At 41.8% G+C, this 22617-nt stretch overlaps 2 protein-coding genes across 4 annotated transcripts; both read right to left on the reverse strand.

Annotated features, from left to right (window-relative positions):
* Positions 1 to 11337: 11337 nt before the first annotated feature.
* LOC140940847 (uncharacterized) lies at positions 11338 to 15279 on the reverse strand. 3 transcript variants are annotated; one of them, XM_073389831.1, is made up of 4 exons: positions 14438 to 15279; positions 13177 to 13940; positions 12176 to 12345; positions 11338 to 12029 (listed from the first exon to the last, which is right to left on the reverse strand). In XM_073389831.1, exons 2-4 carry the CDS (start codon positions 13925 to 13927, stop codon positions 11340 to 11342), a joined length of 1611 nt encoding a protein of 536 aa, XP_073245932.1. In that variant the 5' UTR covers positions 13928 to 13940; positions 14438 to 15279; the 3' UTR covers positions 11338 to 11339. The 3 variants fall into 3 exon arrangements, with proteins under 3 accessions (XP_073245932.1, XP_073245915.1, XP_073245924.1); XM_073389814.1 differs by having other exon boundaries at positions 12176 to 12348; positions 14438 to 15277; XM_073389823.1 differs by lacking the exon at positions 14438 to 15279 and having other exon boundaries at positions 12176 to 12348; positions 13177 to 14075.
* Positions 15280 to 19210: 3931 nt separating this feature from the next.
* LOC140933373 (uncharacterized) lies at positions 19211 to 21832 on the reverse strand. Its single transcript, XM_073382920.1, has 6 exons — positions 21824 to 21832; positions 21614 to 21670; positions 21368 to 21460; positions 20657 to 20790; positions 19539 to 20022; positions 19211 to 19416 (listed from the first exon to the last, which is right to left on the reverse strand). Exons 1-5 carry the CDS (start codon positions 21830 to 21832, stop codon positions 19539 to 19541), a joined length of 777 nt encoding a protein of 258 aa, XP_073239021.1. The 3' UTR covers positions 19211 to 19416.
* Between the last annotated feature and the right edge of the window lie 785 nt (positions 21833 to 22617).

A 22617-nucleotide genomic window follows, 5' to 3' on the forward strand; every position in this document is an offset into this window, starting at 1 on the left:
CCGAATACTATTTTTGCTCCATGCAAATACAGTCCGAAACCCGCTTTACGGACACCCACTTGATACGGACACCTCGATATTACGGACAGTTTTCTTTGTCCCGGGGAAAGAGAGCCGTTACATTTTCTCTAAATTCAATCCTTTTAATACCGACACCGGTTCATGTAGACAATACTATTATTTCCTGCCTAATCAACGAATTCTCATAGAGAGCCAACCTCGCTAATGCGGATACTTCAATATCAACTGTGTGCTGTAACAGACCTTTCCTTTTTGAAGGTAAAAAGTTCCTCAGTTGACAGTATGTCGATGTTCCCAGCGCTACAATACACCGGATAGGATGGTTTTACACGTCATAAAAAAAAAATTCCTGCATTTAGTATGAACAGCGGTATCTGCAGGAATCGCACTGAGGTTCAGTCGGGTGTACGTGGACATTGAAGCTCTGTTTATGGCTTTTCTTCAATATGTAAGTGGTAAAATCTAAGATCAATGTGGATGCAGACAAAAGGTTTCATCTCAGAATCACTCAGTGAAGTTATCCGATTTGCGACAGTTGAACTTCAACTTCGATAAGACATTGACTCTTAGCGAGTCAGCCGACTTCAAAAGAATACTGCACTGTTTGTCTTTGAGAAATATTTAATATTATATTGTATTTTCCTGTGGACTGTCTTTTTCGTGTAAAAACCATTACTCTTGAAACGGCTAACGTAACGAATTGTCACGTCATCGCCACTGACATACTATTTTTATCTTCCAATCACAGGTCGGTGCAATTCCTGTATTTAGCTGCTAGTCTTATGGGCAGTCCGAGTTCGTCAGTACTCAGTAACAACCACCTGGTGAGTACAATATTCGTGGAGCGCACGCATTGAAAGAGCTTCAAATCAAATGACATGCATTCTGCACTGAGAAGAATAAAGCGTTTTCTTCCTCATGATGCAATGATCAGACTTCCAGATAGAAAACCCCCAATAACTAAAATAAAAATCCAAATTTCAAAGAATTCCCAATTAAAAGAGTAATTTTTTGTCCTTTTCACCCAAAAAATATCTCAAGAAGGTAAAAAATGCAAAGAATTCATCCTTAAGGGAAAAAATTGCAAAGAATTCACGCTTAAAGGGCGAAAATTGCAAAGAATTAACCCTCAAAGGGTGAAAAATGCAAAGAATTCACCCTCAAAGAGTGAAAATTGCAAAGAATTCACCCTCAAAGGGTGAAAAATACCAAAAATTCACCCTTAAATGGTAATAAAATGCAAAGAATACACCCTTAAAGGGGGAAAGTTGAAAAGAATTCACCCTTGAAGGGTAAAAATTTCAAAGAATCCACCCATAAAGGGTAAAAAAATTGCAAAGAACTCAACCTCAAAAGGTGAAAAATAACAAAAAGTCAATCTTAAAGGGTATAATCAGCGAAGGAAGCTAGGGTGAATATTTTCCCGAAATTTTGACTTTGATTTCCTTGTCTCCCTCTTAAAAAATTGCTTTCGATGAAAATAGTTAATATCCTTCTTGAGTGAAACGCTAGGAGGTGTCGACTTCAATGTTTTATTGTTTTGGTTTTTGTTGTTTGAAAATTGGACTTGTGAAAGTTACAAAAAAACAAATAACATGTGGCGTGTCTTCCAGTAGCGTTTACAGCCGAGATGTAAATCAAATCTTAGCAAACCAAAGGTTGAAAAGACTACTTAAAGAACAAAGGCTGTTATAGCACTGTCTCAGTTGCACGTTAACCCTGAGATTTTAACAAAACCTGCGGGATGAAAACGCTAAACGCGCAATTGCAGACAAAAAAAGGAAAAGTGAGAAAAGAATTGTAAAATGTGAACAAAAAAAAAAGAAAGAAAAAAGGCGAAAGAGGCGAAGTAGTACACACAAGCATTAAGAGAAGTAAAGTATGCTTATACTAAGAAAAATGACTTCAGTTTAGAAGCCAATTCAATTATTCTTAAAATGAAGAAAACAGAACCAATTTTTTTGTAATCCTGCCTATAAAAACAACGAGCTAATGTTTTTTTTTTTCCTTTCCTCCTTGGAGTTTTAAATGCATCTTTTTCATATGTTTTTCTTCGTAAGATCAGTTATTTTTTTTACCTTAATTTTATTGCAGTTATTTTCTTTTCGTATCATTCCTGGCCCGCCTAGACTAGCTATAGCTGTTTGCGGTGCCAGGACACTTGTAAAAATATTCTTTAGAAAATTTATAATAAAGTCTTGAATTCTCTCTTGAAGTCTCGAACGCAGCAATACTAGAGGCATTGAGTTCTGAATTTCAGAGCTAAGGGAATTAGATAATTTAAAACACAAGTGAAAATTTCCTTACATTTGTCCTGCAGTAGGGCAAGCGGAACGAATTCTTACTTCAAGCGTTGCGTGAATGTACGGCACAGTTAAAACATGTTTTTGTCCCTATCGTTTTTTGTAAAGATACTTAGTTTGATAATATCTTCAAATTTTACAATTCGTAAGTTCACAAAAAAAAGATTTGGTATACTCCTGGTTTTATTCTAACAACCCGTTCTTGAGGAGTAATCAAACGTTTAAGATTGACTGATGACTTGAGTCCCCGACACTCGCACAGTAATGTAAATATAAAAATAAGGATAAGGTAAACTATAATAGGGAGTGCATAAGGAGTTCATTATGAAAGCAGAAACTTGATTTGTGAATATTGCCCACTCATGATTGTGAGACTTTTCTTGTTACGTTAGCCGCGTAAGATTCAGAGTTTGCGGATTTCAGTTTGACGTTGTTGAGTCTGAGGTGTACAGGAGGCAATGAATTTCATTATCAACTTCGTCATAAAAGCCGTCTTAAGACGATCTCCAACTAGTTTTCAGGTAGCTTAGGAAAGCAATAGAGTGCAGAGTCGGTTCTTAAACTGTGTTTGTCTGATCTGAGTTTGGCTCAGGCCTTTATGTCATTGAGTTGTTTTTATTATTTTGTTCTAAATATCCTGATCTGCGTCGATCGGTTTTGAAAGTAGAGCAAGAGAAAAGAAAGCTACAAGCACCCCAAAATGACCTATCAGTAAGCATTAGCATTAAAACATCACAATTTAACCAAAATACAGTAACTGGAAGCTTGTTAAATTTTAAGGCAACTTTTCGTGCCGTAAACCTACACCAGTGTATCAAAGAAAGCAAACTGTAGTTTTCCAACAAGTTACATTGTATTTACATATAATGTCATTTTTGTTTACTTTCATTAGGGGAACGTCACATCAGCTTCCCTTTCTTGTGCCGGACAGAACGAAGACCCGGTTGACACCTTGTTTGAAGTCCCTGACAGCCAGGGTAATTTTTACCATGCCTTTATAGAAGTATGCGACAAGGTTTTCAGTGGAACCCCAAGACAAACCATCAAGTCGCGCATGCGAACATTGGGACTTAATCTAGTGCGATGTCCTACTACCGTCCTTGACATTGTTAGAAAGGCCAGACCAGGACTTTGTAATTACAAAGTCATTTCGCTTATATCTAAGCGAGACGTCTTTGTCTTACAAGCTTACCACCAATCGCGCGTACAAAACGAAAGTAGCAGGTGTTTTAACCTAGGCAATGCTAATTCATGCGCCAGTTACCTGCAGAAAGCTAGTCTAGACCTTTCATTCATAGATTTCAGTCAAGGGGCAAAGAACCAGTCACTCGCATTGCCTTTCCGCGATGTAACCGGTACAAATCTGCCTACGGGACAAAATTTATCTGCCCTCTGTCACGCTTGCAAAACAATGCCCACCACTGCTACTGACACCGAGAATAGATGTCACTCTTTCCTTGGGACGACGGCTGCTCAGATTCCGTGGTATTCTGAAAGCGCCTGTGCGAGTAAGTCGGCCGACCGGCGATCGAAAGAAAGGGGCGAAGAATTGGAAGAAGATGAACAGCAACGACGACAACAAGAGCAAGAAGAAGAAGAAGAAGAAGAAGAAGAAGAAGAAAAAGAAGAAGAAGAAGAAGAAGAAGAAGAAGAAGAAGAAGAAGAAGAAGAAGAAGAAGAAGATGACGACGACGAAGAGGAAGGGGAAGAAAAAGAGGAAGAGACAGGACAAGAAGAAACACTGAAAGAAACGGAGAGACAAGAAAAAAAAGGAGTAGCGGTGGAAGAAAGTGACGAAGAAGGAGAGAACTTGAGTTTTGAGCCCGGCGAATCAGGCGCCGACGTGAGGCTAGAGGAGGTAGAAAGTATCTTAGAAAGTCGAGGACTAGATCCCGTGCCATTTAAAAGGGTCGTGAGGGAAATCAAAGCGATGAAAACCTTTTATACTAGCGAGTTTAATCACAAGAGGCGCTCTGGCAAAATAACAATGACGACGTGGCTAAAACTCGTCGAACGCCTTGTCACTTTCCCAAGTTTCGGCGCGAGTAAGTTGGAGGTGACGCCCTCGTTAGCCCTGGTAAAAAACCTGCCGCTCGTAGAGTCTTTCATTAGCCACCTGCGTACGGACAGGCGAGTGCAAAATTCCACTGCCGCCTGTTATATTCAATCTTTGGTGACCACTTCAAACTTCCTGGGTGCAGACCAAAGGTACGGGGATTTTCAAGGTGACTCTGTCTCTAGTGACCTTCGCGCGCTCAGACGGCAATTGGAAAGAGCAAAAGCCTTCACAACTAGCATGCCGGACGTCAGACTTTTATGGCCTCAGTACCAAGAATTGGTTCGAAGCCTTCACTGCCAGTACCAGGACGCACCTGCCGCAAGCAAGGCGCGGCTGCACATGGATTTTACGATGCTTCTCCTTTTCGCTGTCAATCCAGGTCGAGGCAGAGAACTGAGGACTCTTCGCTTGCTGACGGAAATGCCAGAAGGCGGCGTGCAGACTCTGTTAAGAGGCTTGCCCGAAGGCGACAATGTGGTAGTCATCTCAGACAACGGCCCAGTCTGGTTGGTTGAGACGGGGTACAAGACCGCCGCAAAATATGGCCCAAACGTCGTGCAGTTTGATCAAGAGTTTGATTTCCTGACACACCACCTCAGGGAATACAGAACAAGGTCGAGACCAAGACTGCTTTGCAGAGAGAGCAGTCACGACTACTTCTTTGTGAACAAACGCGGCATGCCTTTCCGATCATCGAGCTCATTTTCCCTCTACCTATCGACCATTTTTAAGAGAAACTTGGGCTTGCCCTGCGGGATAAATGAAATGAGACATGCCCTGGTCGAGCACTTTCGATCTTCGCCTGAAAGTTCTGACGCGAGACTTGCCGAATCTCTTGCGCGTGTTTGCAAACACACTTTGAGAACCCAAATAAATATTTACGATCGCCGAACACAACAGGAGCGCACGTCACAAGCATTACGCTACCTCGGTAAGTCGGCCTTGAATTCTATTTTTGATGAGCCTCCGACTACCTCAGGAGCGACCTCTTCCGATAACGAACAGGAAGTAGATTCAGATGATTTGCCGTCTCCCGGAGAATTATGCGCGCTTATTCCTTCCGATGTGAACCCAGGGCGGCCAGACGTTTTTTTAGCCAAAGTATTGAAGTACACCCACGACGGAAGAGACGTTCGGTTGGCCTGGCTTCGAGAATTAGATACGCGCCCAAATTATTACGAATTTCAAGCGGGGACGGATGTTTGGCAAGAAAAAACCAGCGCTCTGATCTATCCTATCGACGTTCACTTCCATCGACTTGAAGGGTTGTACGAGCTCAGGACACCCAAGAGACGCATCTTTACGCTTGTTCGGAAACCATCCACTCAACCGTAGGCATCTCAGAACCATCTTGGAAAGGCAAGGCGATCAAGTTTTTGACTCCCTTTGAATGTCCTTGATTGAACGAACTATCAAACGATTGGCAAACAAATATATATTTATATAAAAAAATTATTAAAAAAAACAAAAAAAAATTAAGCATGACCCGTGACTTGCTCACGCCTTATTGTCTGAAATCGTTATGCAAATGCAGACTGCGAGAACTGCGCAGTCACGATCATAATTTTTCTTCTTCTCTTGTGAATCGCGCTATAACCGTCAAATAATTGCAGACCAAAGGCTAGGCTTTCCGCTGCCGTGGTAAGACCGTTAGCGCGCGTGCCTAACGTCTTCTGTCTTCAGGCTGGGAGGAAGGCCTCCTGCACATCTGGGACAGATTGCACGGTGCATGCGGGCGCGCGCGAGGTTTCTTCCCACGCCAGTGGATGGCCCAGCTTTGTTCCTTCTGCTTATTTCACTTGTACGCGTGATTTACCAGCTCTCAACCTTCAAATCGTAGCAGCTTGCCCATCTGTCGTGTGTGAATACTGTCATGTAATGCTCAGCAAGTTGTTTGAGTCGCGTGCCCTTCACGAGAAGGCACGTCCTGTTATCTATAAACGGCATTTGGATTATAGTTTGAGTTTTAATTGGAGCACACGTGTTTCATTGTCTTTTAGAGTCACGAAAGATGGGCAAGCGAAAAAAGAAAAAATCCGTACAACGCTACCAGCGAGACATGGCACGGCTGGAAAAACATCTTCAGTCAAAGTGTTTAGCGTGCCTCGGTAGTCTTGAGGTTCCTTCTAGCAGACTCTCACGCTGTCGGAAACGAGTTCACGAGCAGTGCCTTCTTAAGTGGTTTGTTCATTCCGAGGGACGGATACGAACTAGTTGCCCACATTGCAAGCAGTCTATTTTTCCTTTCAATCTTACAGAAGGCCCTCCCCGGTGCATCCCTTTAGGGTTCTTTCCCTTTGCATTTACGCGTGTCCATTTCGCGCCACTACAGCCGCGATTGGAGGACATCGAGTGGCGCTTTCTCAATCCAAGACCAATTCCAGAACCACCCCCGGGGTGGGCAGACTTTCTTCAGCATGGTCGGGCTACGCTTGCTTGGGAAGTAAACTAAAATGTAAACTTTAATGTGCGTTCATAAGAGAGCGGTATAGTTTATAGTTTAGTTCATCTATTTTAATACTTGTCATTTTTAGTACTGTAGTTTGTAGTTTTTTTTATGCAGTGCCCTATTGAAAACCACATTATGTGACATAGGCCACCTGTAAAAAGAACTTTTTTCTTATTATGGCTAGTGAAGGCAGGTTTCAGCAACCACGACGTTGCCAAGGCAAAGAGAACGTCAAAAAAGCGGTGCGAGTTTTTTGAGCGGCTTCAAAATCTCTGATGTAGATCAACTCATTCTTGCACAAATATTAAGGTCTGAAGTTACTTTGGTCTAAAAAATTGGACGTGAGCCGTCTCTTTATCAGATATGAAGACACTCATTCAACATTGAATTATTTAGTTTTGAAATGAAGCTTTGATATAAAGATTCTGTATCTAAATGTCCTCGGTATAGGTGGTTTTCATCCAATCTCAGGAGACATAAATAACAATGGTGAAATGAACAAATGCTGGTGGGCAAACAAAACGAGCTAATGAACGATTTTTTGTTTACTGTCCACCAGCATGGCGGCGATGACGTAACGTGAAAACCACCTATAACGATATTCTTTGCCCGGGTAGCCGTAAAATATTCGGAATACTATTGAAACAGGGAAACACCTGCAGCTCGGTATTCTACTTCAATTTGACACCAATAAAGTAAATTGGCCACCGTAAAGATGTTTCCTCTTTTTTTTTTCTTTTTCTCTATGACCTGAATTATGGCGCTTCCTATTAAGGAAACTTTTAACGCAGACAGAAACCTTCCAGTTAGACTGGAACAGAATGTTTCCTTTAACCTGCAAAATCACAAACTTCACAACGCCTAGTAAGCTTCAAGAGATTTTTCAGTGCAAAAAATACTCCACGAAACCTGCTAATAACGTTGTACAAACGTGACGTTTATCAAATTTGGTTAAGTTGACTTCCCGTTATTATCTCTGCAGTGAATAATTGGAAGACAGACTTCTTCTTCTATTGCAAAAAGTTCCTTTTTTCAAACGAGCTAATCACCATGCTCAGATCGCGAAAGTTATTTTAAGATACTTTCGTGACTGTTTTTAACCGGACAATGATGACAATATTCTAGTTAATCAACCACGAGAGTAGAGACCCTATTTTTAGGGAGTTATTATAACTCCAAAAATGGAGTAAAAATTTTAGGTACAGGATAACTCCTTTTTTGGGGTTATTTCAACTCCTCAATATCTGGGGTCACTTTTATTCCTGAAAAAGAGTTCTTTAAACCCCTTTTTGGAGTTAAAATAACTCCCCAAAAAATAACTCCACTGTAAGGAGTTAAATTAGGCCCACTAGAGTAGTTATTATAACTTCTTGAAAATTACTGTGCAGTTATTTTAATTAACGAAATGCTGAGAAATTCACCTTTAAACCGACTTAGCGGACTTGCGGTTTCTAAGCTTCGAGAAAGGCCGGCGAAGCATGTCAATCAATCTGAATTATGTTGCGTGGGAAAATAGGCTTAAGCAAACCTGAAGTAAAAAAGATAGGTTGTGTGTGAAGCTTTCTTTTACTGCAAGAATTCACAATTTACTTGTCTTCAAATATTTCTTAGCTTTGTGCGCAAGTTGCCTGTGATTGGTCTATTAAAGAGGTGAATGGGGGTATTTTTGAGGGCTTATTACCGGCGAAGGGAGGAAGTTGGCCAGCTAAAAAACTGTGCGTATTATATAATAGAGAGTGAACTGCGCGCTGGTGACAGTCTCAAGTTTGTGACACGCGGTGTTTGGCTCTGAGAGACGAACGAAGATCGGCTTGCGATAGAGTATAAATGTGACGGTGTATGGAACGGGGGAGACTGGAACCAAACGGCCACCGGCGCCGCCATCTTGTCAGCTGATGTGCGATCCTCGCTCGAGTTTTGAGTTTGAGGGCGAAAATAAAAAACAATCCTGTTGTGGGAAAAGGCAGCAAGTGCTAGGTAGGTTTTTGCAATAGTGCTTTTATTGTTTTTGTTAGAAAGAAATGGCTATAGACCGGTCCCAGAAAATTTCGGCGTTTAAGACTAGTCATCAGCATAAAAGGAGCTACAATAGCGTGCGTGCATGTGTTGGAGAATCGCAGGAAATACAGGCATTTTCTATAATTTGTCCACCTATCAGTCATAGTTTAATAATGGTAATAGACCTTGTCGCAGTTTTCGACGCCATCTTGACGAATAGGCAAACGCGTTAGAAATTACAGTACTTGTATTAGAATCTTATGTCCAATAATTTCCGTAGAAAGGCTGTTTTGCAAAAAATATCTGAATTTTAAACTAATGCTTCACTCCTAGGGATTCTACTGGAAAAAAAAAAAAAAGAAAGAGAACATTGAGGGCGTTACATGCGCTAGAAGACCCAGAACCACTTTTTGAAATTTTCTATACATTTGTCTGTAAGTCGGAAAGTCCCGGGAAAAATTACAGACAAATATATGGTAAATCTAAAGCAAGCCTCCGGAGAAATTTAAGCACAGGTACGCGCCCCCCAAATTTTTTAGTACAATCCTTTGTTTGGTAGCGCTTTAGTTTAGAAGTCATACCTTTTTCAGAACAGCCGTTTTACGGAAATTATTCGACATTAGATTCTCATACAAACACTGTAATTTGTCACGCGTTCTCGTCACGATGGCGTCGAAAACCGTGACAAGGGCTATAAGAAGAGTACGACATAAAAATAGCCGAATAAGAGGATATGAAAGAACAAACTCTAATAAGAAATTGATTTGTAATTTCCAACGCTGTTCGAGTAAGGGAGTACTGTTTGACAGTCCAGGAATTGCCGTAGCCATAGGATATTAATGGAATTGGATTTCTGTTGCAAAAGATGTTTGAAGGGAGTGGCTCTGTTAGCTGAATCCAATTTATAAGTTAGTGAAAAGAGCGCGTTTGCAACAGTGGCAGCCGATTCTCTGTCCAGACCCATCACCCGCGCTCCAAAGGAAAAAACAGCCCCTATATTGTTCGAGCAGAATTTTGCAATTATGGTAAAGGTGTTCTACAAGGCTGTATTCTGTCCCAGTTTATGCCCCTGGTTTACTTTTAATATCTAACTCAGCAGCAGGTTCGCAGCAAAGTCTTGACAGACTATCAAAATACTGTCAGGATTGGCTTCATAAGATTAATGCAACTGAAACAAGAGTTGTTGTATTTCCAAACAAGGGTAGAAAATCAACGATAGATAAACGCAATTTTCTGGTTAGCAATGAACACATTGAAATCGTCAATAATTATACCTTACATGTTGGAGTGAAATTTTCTGCCGATGGATATCTTACAAATCGTAAAGAAAACTCAACAGGAAAAACAAAGGGGTCCTTAATTTGTGGTGGCCTAGTCGCAGTTTTTGTTAGAGTTATTCTGTGTCGCGTATGGGTGACCCGATGTAGGTAATCTTCACATTTGTAATTGTCTATCGTTTTGAATAACCGGTAGGTTCTCATTTTGTTGCTTTGGTTAGCAAGTTTTCTAGTGTCGTTACTTATTTCACTTAGCCCTCTGTGTAGTTCGATATCCTTAAGCCGTTGCCTGATTTTTACGATGTTTACGATTCCTAGTGTGCTTTCATCAAGAATTCTCCTAACCCTATCTGTTCCAATAATGAAGCTTTTGATTTTTTTTTTGCTCCAGAAAGCTTTGTTTTCATTCCGTTTAATAGTATTGTATGACATTTTGGGATAATTCGTTTTCATTTTTGGTTAAGGTTAAGGGGAAAAAACCAGAACTTAAAGTTCCTACATTGGGCTTCAATTCTGATTGGAAACCTTTGCTGTCTCAGCTTTTCAGGCATTGACGGTTATTGCAGTATTTATTAACTCCCAGCAACCACTTCAGGAATTTATTCTGAACTAATTCTGCTGGATCCTTTTCTAATTGTCCACTGCAATCAATCCCCCATAGTTCACTCGCATAAAAGAGTATGGGAGATGTCAGTGCATCAAATAACTTCCAGATTCCAGCTTATTTAGCAATTTTGGTACATCACTTAGATAGAAATTTAAAAGGGTAGGTGACAACATGCAACCTTGCTTCACCCCGGCTTGACAAGTAAAGGATTGGGTTAATTTGTTATCAATTTTAACTGCCGATCTAGCAATTGACGGAGCATGAAAAGAGTAAATTTCGGTGCTTCTGTGGTTTAGATTTCACGTACTTCTTGTCAATAAGCATTCTACCTTTGTATACCCTCTTTCTCTCTGCCTTGAGTCAGAGCAGGACAAGATACAGTTATGATCATGCGAAAGCAACATTTTATTGACAGTTTTAATTGCTATCTTTTACAGGCATCCTGCACTTCAACCGGCAGACACACTACTGTCGAAAAAGGAAAGTAACAAGAAGGAAGGCAAAATGGAACACAAGTACCGAATAAACAAGTACTGAATAAACTGCTTAAAGTACAAGTACTGAATAAACTCTGAAGCGCCACGTGCAAAGTCATTCACGGGCAGTCACTGCGATGAGGGAGATCTCAATCGGGGGTCAAGAACTCCTTCCAGGGCGAATCGTCCGGCATTCTCCTGCGGAAAGCTTCCAGAGCGGCTAGTTTTGCCGCTCGACCGCGTTGCCCGATCACCGTGTTGGAAACTCTTCTCAGTTGTTCCCAGAAGAGTGCGCGACCGCTGCTAAGTTGAACACAGAGCAGTTTAGGCACCAGCGTGGCTAGCTCTCCTATGCGCCTGAGGCACTGTAGCCTATTTCTCTCGACGTCTAACATGGAGCACAGTATCCCCTTTACGGTCTGTTTTCTGGTCACCCTCTGACCGGGGGGTAAGTCTGCCGGGACGGCGAGGTCGTACAGTTGGTGAACTGCCACGGAACTCGCAAGGAGTCGACTGAAGAGAGCGCCCTTGCTAGTAGACGCCCTACCGAGGAGATTGCAGAGGTCCAGGTGTCGTGTGAAGACGCTGCAAACGGCACAGCGGAGGTCTTGCGAGCAGGGTTTTCGTGGCTGCTCTTGTAGCCAATATTGACCGCCTTTCAGAGCACAGCTGTCTTCTCGGCAGTTACAGTTGTCGCGGCCGCAGATGACGAAGAGGGCTGCCATCTTCTCACCAAGCAGTTGGCGGCGTGCGTCTGCAATCAGGTTGCTAGTGGCCTCTTGTGCCCTCTCGGGGTCTCCTTGCCAAGCGCCTCCTCTGGGCATGGCGGTTCGTATTTCCTGTTTGGAAAGAGAAAGAACAAAAAATGCAGTGTTTCTGATTGTGTCATCGGCGGACGGAAAATGTTCTCCTTAAAAATAGCAACGATAACGATAACCATAAGAAGGATAGGGAGGGATAAGAGACCATCAGTGTGGACACCCACCTCTTGGCGAAGCGGCTGGTGTTGTCGGAAGAAAGTTAACATGTCCTGCCACGTCTCCGCGTCTGGGAAGGCGTCAAGCCTGAGTCCCGCGACCGACCCGTCCTGCAAGCCCCAGGGATTTGCCTCTTCTTCCTCTTGCGCCGTCACTGGTTCGCCTGTCGCTTCTGCACCTGCTGAAATGAAACAGGGAGTTCTCGCCGTTAATGATTTGGAAGTGAGTGAGCGTATCATTTATATTGCCCAGGTTCACATAAAAATATGATCAAATGCGCATTACAAAAATGAAGAGTTAAGATTAATGTAATATATAAAAATTAAGCAATATGAATGTCAAACAACTTAAAATATAAGATAAACGCTAAATAGAAAACAAACATTTGCTAGCCCAGCTGTGTCGCAACTTTAGCCGAAAAAATGATGTTGTGCCTTTGTTCCTTTACCAGTATGAAATTTTGCTCAATTTTGTTATTCTTGGGGTATTGATTCCATGTTTGTTATTCTTGTTGCAAGGAAATCTCTTGTTTCAGACTTCGCAGCATATTTGCTAGCACTTTCCTAATATAAGAAGAATGACATAAGCAATCTATCAATGCTTTTCAAGTTTGCTTCTTAGCTACCAAATGTTTGCGACTGTCTCAGCGTGTGCGCACAACTCCACAAACTGAAATCGGTCACTCCTGAGACCTAGAACACGAAGCTGGTATCATGTGCTGATACCAGCATGTATTGGTATCATAATAACGGATCATTGTTTTTATAGATTTGTATACATTTCGTTAGTTTTAATTTTTCCCTTTTTTACTCATTGTAAATATAATAGGATATGGTTGTATATTTGTAGATATTTTTCAATAATGTTGTTTACATGACTGTAAAGCGCCTTGAACATAGGATAAGAGCGCTATAGAAATATTATTATTATTATTATTATTATTATTATTATTATTATTATTATGTGCGAGTGATAATCGAGTTTGGTTTCATTTTTCAGCGTTCTTTACCTGGTTCCCTGCCCTCCGTCGCTTCTCCCACACGGGACGCCTTGGCTCTCCTCCCGCCTACAGAGGAAGTCTTTCTCTTCTTCCTTGCTGCGCGTGCGCCACCCACTGTCGTCGAGGTGTTCTCTCCGTCAGTCTCCCCATGGTGGTCCTCCTCTGAGTCGCTGCTTTCCGAGCCGGGCCGGCTGCTCAGCCGTGCGAGGAGAGCACAGAGCATTGTCCGCTCGCTGTCCCCTGGTGGCTGTTGGGAGGTTCCAGCCTCCGAAGAAGACTCCGCGCTGGACTTGCCTATCTCCTGCATAACACTCTCCGGACAGGATATGAGGGGTTCGTTGGATTCCTCGCCGCTACTGCTGGAGTCTTCGCCCTGTCTCCAACCCCGCTTGAGGCTGGCGTGAAGCGTGTCCAAGGTGTCTGCCGATAATGCCTCAAAGGTGGCGAAGTTTACGCCAAACTCTACCATGGCGGAAGCCAGGTACTGCGGGCAGAATGACCCACTCTGGTAACTGATGGCCGCGTAGCGGAGGTTAAGGAGCCGTGCTCTACTCAGACCTGAGCCGGCGGTCGTTGCTTGACTGACCAAGCAGGCCACGTCGCACACCGCCAAACGCCTCAGCGTCAAATTGCTGGCCTTCGCCGACACGGTTATGTTCCCCGGTAAGAAACCCCCGTGTTCTTGCACTATCAGCCGCTTGGGAAAGCCGTGCGTGAATTCAGGGCTTGCGAGGCTCCAGGCCGGAGCGTCCCAGATCATGATATTTCCAAACCTAGGAGAGCAAGAGAGTAGGGTCAGTCCACAAAGGCTTGTCTATAGGTTTCCTGCTTTGCGCCCCCAAACCAGTCGTTCCAAAACAGACAGGGCTTCGTAAGTGTGCCGTTTAAGATTTTGTGGTTAAAATTATTAGTTGATTGGGTACCGTGTGGCGGTTTTTTTTCCAGCGGTCCGCGACTGAATAAGTTACCGCAAACACGTAAAATCTACTCCAGGGTGAATACTCTCTATAACTTAAATTCGCTACACAGAAGTTAAGTACTAACCAATCGTGTCTGTTCAATTACAACTTGCCCCCTTCATTCGGAAACGAAACGGTGTACATAGCATTGTAGGATTATTAAACAAAAAAACGAAAATGTTATCAATGCTGTGTACTTTCTAGAAAATCGCCAATAAATAGGAAACAAAAGGAACAAAATATCGTCAGTTGGCGCGAATAACCCCCCCCCCAAAAAAATAGCTTTTTACGAGTGTCTCTGAGCAACGTACCTGTCCAAGCGAACGCGGTTTAAATTGGCGTCAAACGGCGCTTGTCCGCTGGTTAGAGCCTCGGTCAAACGTGCGCTGTGACGGCGAAAGAGTTCCCACTTGTTCACCTTTGGGTGGGTGTGTCTGCGACTTGCCCGCTCAGTTGGATCAGCGGCGGGACGCGTATCTTTCCACCCTCTTTCCAGTCTCTCGGTGCAGTAGCTGATAGCGTTGGCAGCGTTGTCGAACAAAACTGCATTGGACACCTCCTCCCGCGAATCTCGAGGCACTATGTGCCTTGGCAACGACAGGCTGTCTAGCAGAAACAAGTCAAAGTTGAAAGCTAGAGGCCGGTCGGCGGATTCTGCGAATGCCAAGGGGAAATATGGCTCCACGCTCTCGACGTCCCTTTGGAGGGAAGCCGCGTCCTGTTGTCGATAAAAGGACTGACTACTTTCCTCGACCACATCCTGGTCCGCCACGAAGAAGGCCCTGTCCTGTGAGGACTCAACGTCACCATCTTCATCTTCTTCATCGTCGTGGTCAGCGCTGTAAGTGCAGAGGGACAGCAGATCATTTAGAATGGCGTTGATGGCAAACGCCAAACGTCATATAAACACGTACATAGAAACTTACCAACATTTCCGTACGGGCTATTCTACGTCAATGCACATGTCACCGAAAAGAAGGAAAAATTGGCGAAATAGCTGATGACAACTTGAAAGACTTTCTTTCACAAATACTCCTCAAGTGATCTCTTAAAAAGTTTTTAAAGTCATGTTGTTGTTGTTGTCGTTGTTTTTAATTCTTGATTCCTCCCTTCCCTCGCGGCAATCTGTAGCGCGATTTCGCGGGAAAATATTAGTTACTGTGAAGTATTTTCCTCATTCCTCAGCACAGCCGCATACGAGGGTTATGCATGTTAAGAAAGATGCTTGACCTACCTTCGGCCGTCCCGTGTCCCTTCTGCTCTCGCCTCCTGGTCAAAAAACTGTCTGAAAAAAACAGAAATGAATTAATACACAGCAAATAGATACAGTCGTTTAACCCCGTTGTCAAAAAGACACCTTCAATTGTAATAGACTACTAAAGAAATTTATGAGGACATGAGAAGCGACAAATCATTCCAAAAGGATTTAACGAACGGGCATTCCCAAAAGAGGTGCAAAAGAGTTTCCGAGCTTTCTTTACAGAAACTGCATTGATCATTAGATTTGATTCCAATTTTAAAAAGGAAATAGTTTGTTGCCAATTTTCTATGCAGAAGTTGAAATTGAAATACACGCAATTTAGATTCGTTAGTACATAGAAAAGCAAGGGTATATGACTTAAACCAACCCCAATCAATCATGTAAATAAACTCCCGTCAAAAAAAGGCAACAAAAAAACCGATTAATTTCGAAAATGGTCTCAAATCCGCAATAACGATCAACGGGGTTGGGCAATACTAAGTGAATTAAGTAACCGAAAATCAGGGTTAACCATTTACCTTGCTTCGGTGCGACTGCTTTTTTGAGTCCTCGGCCGGCGGGAACAAGAAGGCCTACACAGAATAAGAGACACGACATTGTTAACGTAGCCACGTCAAAAATGTAGTTAAAATTATGGTGGTGAAATTACGGTTTCATCGAATCAGCTAGTCAATTTGTGGTCCTCATCAGTCCCGATTTCGTTTTAAGCGGTTTTTCTCTGGGTTGCTAGTAATAGTTTCATGCTTGTCACGAAGCAAAAATCTGTACCTTTCTGGGCTGTCCGCCGTATCACTGCCAGCCTCGCTCGGCGCTGGCGGATCTTGTGAAGATCTGCAACAAAACAATCAGACATCCAACTTAAAAAAGCACGATAAGTGAGCAATCTGTTGGTTATTCTTTCGCCTCAGAAAATGAATTAAAGCGGGAAGAAGTAAACAGAACGATAAGTAGAATTTCTCACATATTTCTCCAAACCCAACGTAAAAACCGAAAACAAACTTAATTGAAAAGAGTTTCCGAGCTTTCTTTACAGAAACTGCATTGATCATTAGATTTGATTCCAATTTTAAAAAGGAAATAGTTTGTTGCCAATTTTCTATGCAGAAGTTTAAATTGAAATACACGCAATTTAGATTCGTTGGTACATAGAAAAGCAAGGGTATATGACTTAAACCAACCCCAATCAATCATGACTTTTTGAATTTGTTTGTTTTTGCGCCGCTTTTTCCGGCGATCCGCAAAAATAAGTTCCCGAAAATAACAAACATATTATCAATGCTGGGTACTGATACTGTCTGGAAATCGCAAAAATCAACTTCCAGCAAAACATAAAAAATCGCAATTCCGCAAAAATAAACTCCCGCCAAAGAAAGGCAACAAAAAAAACGATTAATTTCGAAAATGGTCTCAAATCCGCAATAACGATCAACGGGGTTGGGCAATACTAAGTGAATTAAGTAACCGAAAATCACGGTTAACCATTTACCTTGCTTCGGTGCGACTGCTTTTTTGAGTCCTCGGCCGGCGGGAAAAAAACCGAAAACAAACTTAATTGAAAAATGACTTCCTACCTGGATGATTCCTGCGTCGCTCGTCCACCATCAAGCTGTTCTGCTTGATCCGATCTCTTCGCTGGGAAAAACTCTGCGATGCTCGTGGCTCTCTTCTGCATTGTCGAGTCTAGTCGATTGAACAAGTATTTCGCAAGGGGACACTTATATATCAGGGCACATTACGTCAATTTCTCCAAATAGACTCGTTGCCTTTTACATGACCATGACGTCATCCGTGTTTTCCCCGTGGAGCTATTTTTATATTCCAGCCGAGGGAATCTGGGTTTTTGCCCTGACGGGGCAAAAACCCAGGCTTCGCGCGGCGGCGTAATGGCTGACGCAATGTGGTGTGCGAGATAGCTCGAGGGGTTTAAGATCGCAACTGACGGTTTCCTTTATCAATGAACCCAAACAAGAGCCCCCTTCGTTCAAGTTTGCGGCTGTGGCCAACGACGCCTCTGGAAGAATTTTCACATGGCAGGAAATAGCGCAAATCTAGCGGCTAGCTGAAAAGATGGATGCGAAAAGTGTACACTACTTGTTTTGTCAGTGATCATTTGCTGATTCTGTTCGGTGATGGTTGATGAGAAGGTTCATTCTGGCGAACCTTTCTTTCAATAAAGCACCAATGATATTTTGTGCAAAGAAGCGGCCTTTCTTTGAATAAGGAACCAGTGATATTTTGAGGGGGAAATTAGCGGTAAAATACCCGACGACAAAAGCTTGGACAGCTAGAAAAACGATCTTGCTGCAGTGTCCACATACAAATTCTCCCCGGTTGATCTTCATACAGTTTCATGTCGAATTAGTTGAGAGAATTAAACAGATCAAAGCACTTTCCATTAGGGGCCAGTTCCCTTTTCGGTAAGTGGGGTGGAACGGGGGAAGGGGGAGGGGAGTGGGGTGTGGTGGTGGGGGTTGTTGTTTGTTGGGGGAGGAGGGAACTGTTTGCCTTCGACAAAACAGCAGCATAAATACTTTTCTCTGGAACCGAGGCTGTTTTTCTTTGAATTGGCATGAATAGGTTGGAAATTTGAAAATACGGTTGAAAGACTTGAAATGTTAAAACTTAAGTGAGGAAAGTAGAAAAATTCATTCTTATATTCATGACTAAGAGACTGAGAGCTTGAGTGTTAGATTGCCGTCCGAATAACACACCAAGTTTTTACCTGATGAAGCTGAACAAATGAAGTTGCTGAATACATTTAAAAGGACATATCAATTTCAGTTAACTGAAAATATGAGCCCAATATACCAAATAGTTGCTTATAAACAAAAAGTTGAAAGTTCCAGAACTGAGATGAAGACATTACCACTGTCAAAGCCTTATTGCCAAACAATTTACACCAAACAAGATTTTCACGTATGTTTTTTGTTGTTTCTCCTATTTTTGCCTTAATAGATTTATTGTTTTGCGAAAACGATTATCCTGTGTACTGACTCCATTAAATAAGGCAAAGCAGAGATTCAAAATGACTTATTTCTCTGACCTATAAAAAAAATTTAACCCACCCCCTGTCATTTCATATTTCAGTAGTTATCCACCCCCTATCATAAAAGAAACAAACTGAGCAAATAAATACAATGTGGTGTGAATATGTAAGCTTATTGATTTATTACTTTGTTACACCAACAAGTGGGCCTTTTTTACTTTGCCTGGTCTATCCAAAAATTCCAAACTGCTTACAAGACTAAAAAAGAAAATAAAACAAATCCTTTCAACAGCTCCACCCTTGACTCCAAAGCTAAAAGAAATGGCAATGAGATTCAGGGATGAATAATTCACTTCTTTTGTTCTTCTCTTCCTTAGCCTTGGAGCCAAGTGTGAAATTTTAATGTGAAACTGGGGCCTAAATGGTGTACACAGTCTGACAAGTGCATACCATCAAATATTATTCTTTAAACTAACGTGATGTGACGCGATGCTTCACAGCACTACACCTTCATGACATGATTGAAATGTTCACTCTTCAAAATTATCTAGCGGACTGGCCGCTCTGACTCCCAGAGCAGCTTCTAATGAAAACTGTTTTCAAAATTAAATGGAAATATTTTTAACCCTCTAAGTCCCAATAGTGACCAAGATCAAATTTCTCCAAACAAGATCCATACACTGCCAAGAGATGTTATAAGCAGTAACAAAATGATCACACAAGAGAAAATGCCTTGATCTATTATCAAATTCTCTCTACTTATTCTTGAAGGAAATGTATAGAGATCAGTTTGGAGAATTTGTACGTGGATACTGTGGCTTAAAGGGTTAAGGCCCACCACAGTGAACTGCGAACGAGAAAAAGGCTTCCTTTTTTCACCAAGTATAATTGAAGCCCTAATAATGTTACACAAAACTAAAATGTCATGAGATGATTGTGTAAGAAAAGTTTGTAGCAGACTACAGAAATAGTTGTAGTTCTTCAGTGGACTGTAGATTTTTACTGAGCTGGTCACTTGATCTCTGATCTGGAAGCATGGCAGGCTGAAAGAGGAAACAGAAAATCGATGAGAATTTCCTTTTGAGCGAAAACACACTTTTTCTGTTTCTTTATCACTGCCCAGTAGATAATCGAGTACCAGCTTTTTCAATTTCTCGTTCCTCACCTAATCTGCAAAGACGACCTTGTGTATTTGACGCGGGGAAGTGCAGAGTTGATATAATCCTGGTCGATTCTTTGGCACCTTTGCTGTAACAGGCACTAGGCTCTCCAAACTCTCCGTCCACTGTTCACCGCTGAGTTCCAGTTTGTAAAGGTTCCTTGAGACATTCTTGTACCAGAGAAGGGAAACATCACCTTGTTGATTGAGAGAATGGATCTGTCCGATCAGGACTTTTGGGCAGTTAAGCTTGCTATGCTCTTCCACCACAGCTACAAAGTCACCCGGTTTGAATGGGCAGTCACCGAAACTCTGCGGTTGGCCATTATCGGGTTCCTCTTCCAAATGGTCCTCTGCATACTCCCTGGCTAGGTTGACAGCAAGCTGCTTTCTGTCATTGGCGGTACCGCGGTCATAGGTACGCTGGGCTTGTTGCCATGAATGTCTGAGAGCGGCCGCCAATGATGCCTTAAGGGCATCTGTGCAATCACTGTGAAATGGAGAACTTATTTTAGAGATGGCTATGAACACGAAGAAAGGCAGACCTACCAAATACTACCCGCCAAAATTTAATGTGTGGAAAATATTTGTAATCATTGGTTGTCTTGTTCACCTACTGTTAATGCTGATCACCAGTGGTCCAATGTATATGTTTTAGTTGATTTTTTATCTCAGGTAATTTTATTCTCCTTTTGTTTTTGAGTATGGTGATGTATGGCAAAGACGTTTAAACCAAAGGAAAATAAAAATTACCTGACATAAAAAATTAACTACAACATATATTTCATAAAATGTCCTATTGTTATAAATTCTATATTGCACATAGCTTTTCTCTGTTTTATTTTTTTTATTTAGGGAAATGTCACAGAGCAACCTCCAGTTTTCCTTTTTCAAGATGTTTTATAATTTTTTATTTCTATAAGATTATGATGCTCCTTTGAGTAAGGTTTTTCAGCAACAATAATCAACTCACACCAGTGCATGACCGAGAAAGAGAAACAAAAAAATTCAATCCCAGGATAAAGTTGGACTGATGTGAATATCTCTAAGTTTGTTGAGTGAGTATTTTTACTTTGATGAAAAAAAGCTGTGCAGTGTATAGTAGAAAAAAATAATTATCTTACTCTCTGCCATACGACCAGGTGATGAAAGCAGATCGAAGCATATTCACTGTCACCAATCTTCCAGTCAGGCTATGAAACAAACTTTTCATGTGTGCAGAGAACGCAGCTCCCGAGAATCTGTGACCCTTCCTGTTCTGCAAGGTACAAGTTAAAAAAGACATGGATGAACACTGAACTAAAGTTGGAAAAACACTCGGATCTTTCTAGTAAAATTGACAATAATATTGAACGTGTGAAAGAAACAGTGATTCTTACAGGTCCAGCTTTTGCTTTCCTAGAACCATGTGTTCCAATACAAAGAAATACAAAGATAGCATTGTATTAACTGAAGGGTGAATTGGGTCGAGAAAGCACCCTCGCTGAATTTAATGCTCGTCCTAAAAGATGATTTTCCAGATAAAATAACCCCAACTACTGAAATGAAGATAACCATTTGAAAGGATTCACCCTCACAAGGGTGTTTTTTTGTCCATTTTCACCCAAATAATATCTCAATAAGGTGAAAATTTGGCGCGATTCACCCTTGAAGGGTGAGAAATGTCAAAGAATCACCCTAAGGAGAATTAATTTCAAATCCCAGGGACTTCTATGAGGGTGGTTAGGGGATTTATATAGGTGAATCAAGAGACTGAGACATTTTCAAAAGCTAATTTAAGGTTAGGGTAAAACCTTACTGTGTCCAATTTAGGGTGATAATTTAAATCCACTCACCAGAAGCAAGTAGTCCCCACTGTCATCCTTTGTAAGGAGTGGACGGAAATCGTTGATGTAATTTACCAGAACTTTGTATAGTTCATGGTCACACTGAAAAGAAGGAGAATCCTGTTTAAGTCCACTTTGCCTTTTAGAAACCAACATGAAAATTCTTTGCACTGTATCTTCCCTTTGCTAATGTAACATTTGTGCAACAAGGGACATGAGTTTTGGGAATTATGAAAAACTGAGTAGTGATCTCACCTGCAGAGTTAGCTCATCCCTTCCAGATGTCCCGGATGTGATAATCGCAACGCCATTCTACCTGTAGCCAAACCGTTTCTCCAGGAGTAAGAGGCAATCTAAAAATGTAAAATGTAAAATGTAATACATAACAAAACAAAAATTCATTAAAATACAAGAAAAAAAGAGGCAATCTATCCATATTTAGGGCTACGCGCACATTTATTTTACCCATACCATACACGGAAACACTCTATCGTAAGGTGTGTAACAGTTGGGTTAGCAATGATGCGATGATTGAGGCAAAGTCCCGAACCATATGCTTTAAAGTTATCCCCTTGTTCTGTCTGTGATGTATTTTCAAGACACCTTGGGCTATGTGCCCTAATGGCCAGAGCACACAGTAGTAAAAATCAGTGCACCCATGACCCAGCTGTTGGCAAGCAGCACAGCATTGCACTAAATTTACACTCTTGCAGTGCCTTGTCAGATGTCTCCAGCTGAGAGAGTACAAAGGAAGACCAAGGTGAAAGATCTTCTGTGTAAAATCTTTGACTGCAAGAGGAACAGATTGCAGTGCCTGAAGCACATCGGCCAGTTGGCCCAGCTCTTGCCAAGACTTCTGTGTGTCCAGTTGGTCACAGGGCACTCTCTCTTCTGGGATGAGTTGAGGAAAGTGGCACGTGCAGTGAATTCCCAGCCAAATCAACAGTCAAAATTAGCTGCAATAGTTGCCATTGGGAGAAAACTTCCTCCAGCGTCCCCTTGGAGAGCATTCCTCACCTCAGAGAGGACTGCAGATGAGGAGGCTATTATCCAAAGATTTGGCTCCTTATGTGCAAGCGCTTTTCAGTGCATTAGTTCTGTATTTCTTAACACCTCTGGAGGGTGAATATTAAGGATTTCTTTCATATTGATATACAGTAAACTTAAATTTGTTGTTAAGATCTAGAGACATAATAGGAGAAAAATGCAAGTATTTAAAGAGCAATTAATTTTGATATTCCACTTAACTTATTCCTAAA

This window comes from Porites lutea, chromosome 1 (genome assembly GCF_958299795.1).
Source record: "Porites lutea chromosome 1, jaPorLute2.1, whole genome shotgun sequence".
Classification (NCBI taxonomy): Eukaryota; Metazoa; Cnidaria; class Anthozoa; order Scleractinia; family Poritidae; genus Porites; species Porites lutea.

Coding starts and splice junctions, on each gene's coding strand:
- LOC140940847 (XM_073389814.1), bottom strand. CDS start 13,927: ATGATCTGGGACGCTCCGGCCTGGAGCCTCGCAAGCCCTGAATTCACG. Junction 12,349..13,176: donor GACGGAGGGCAGGGAACCAG/GTAAAGAACGCT, acceptor GTTTCATTTCAG/CAGGTGCAGAAGCGACAGGC. Junction 12,030..12,175: donor ACCAGCCGCTTCGCCAAGAG/GTGGGTGTCCAC, acceptor CTTTCCAAACAG/GAAATACGAACCGCCATGCC.
- LOC140933373 (XM_073382920.1), bottom strand. Junction 21,461..21,613: donor GGGATGAGCTAACTCTGCAG/GTGAGATCACTA, acceptor CCTTCTTTTCAG/TGTGACCATGAACTATACAA. Junction 20,023..20,656: donor ACCTGGTCGTATGGCAGAGA/GTAAGATAATTA, acceptor TCCATTTCACAG/TGATTGCACAGATGCCCTTA.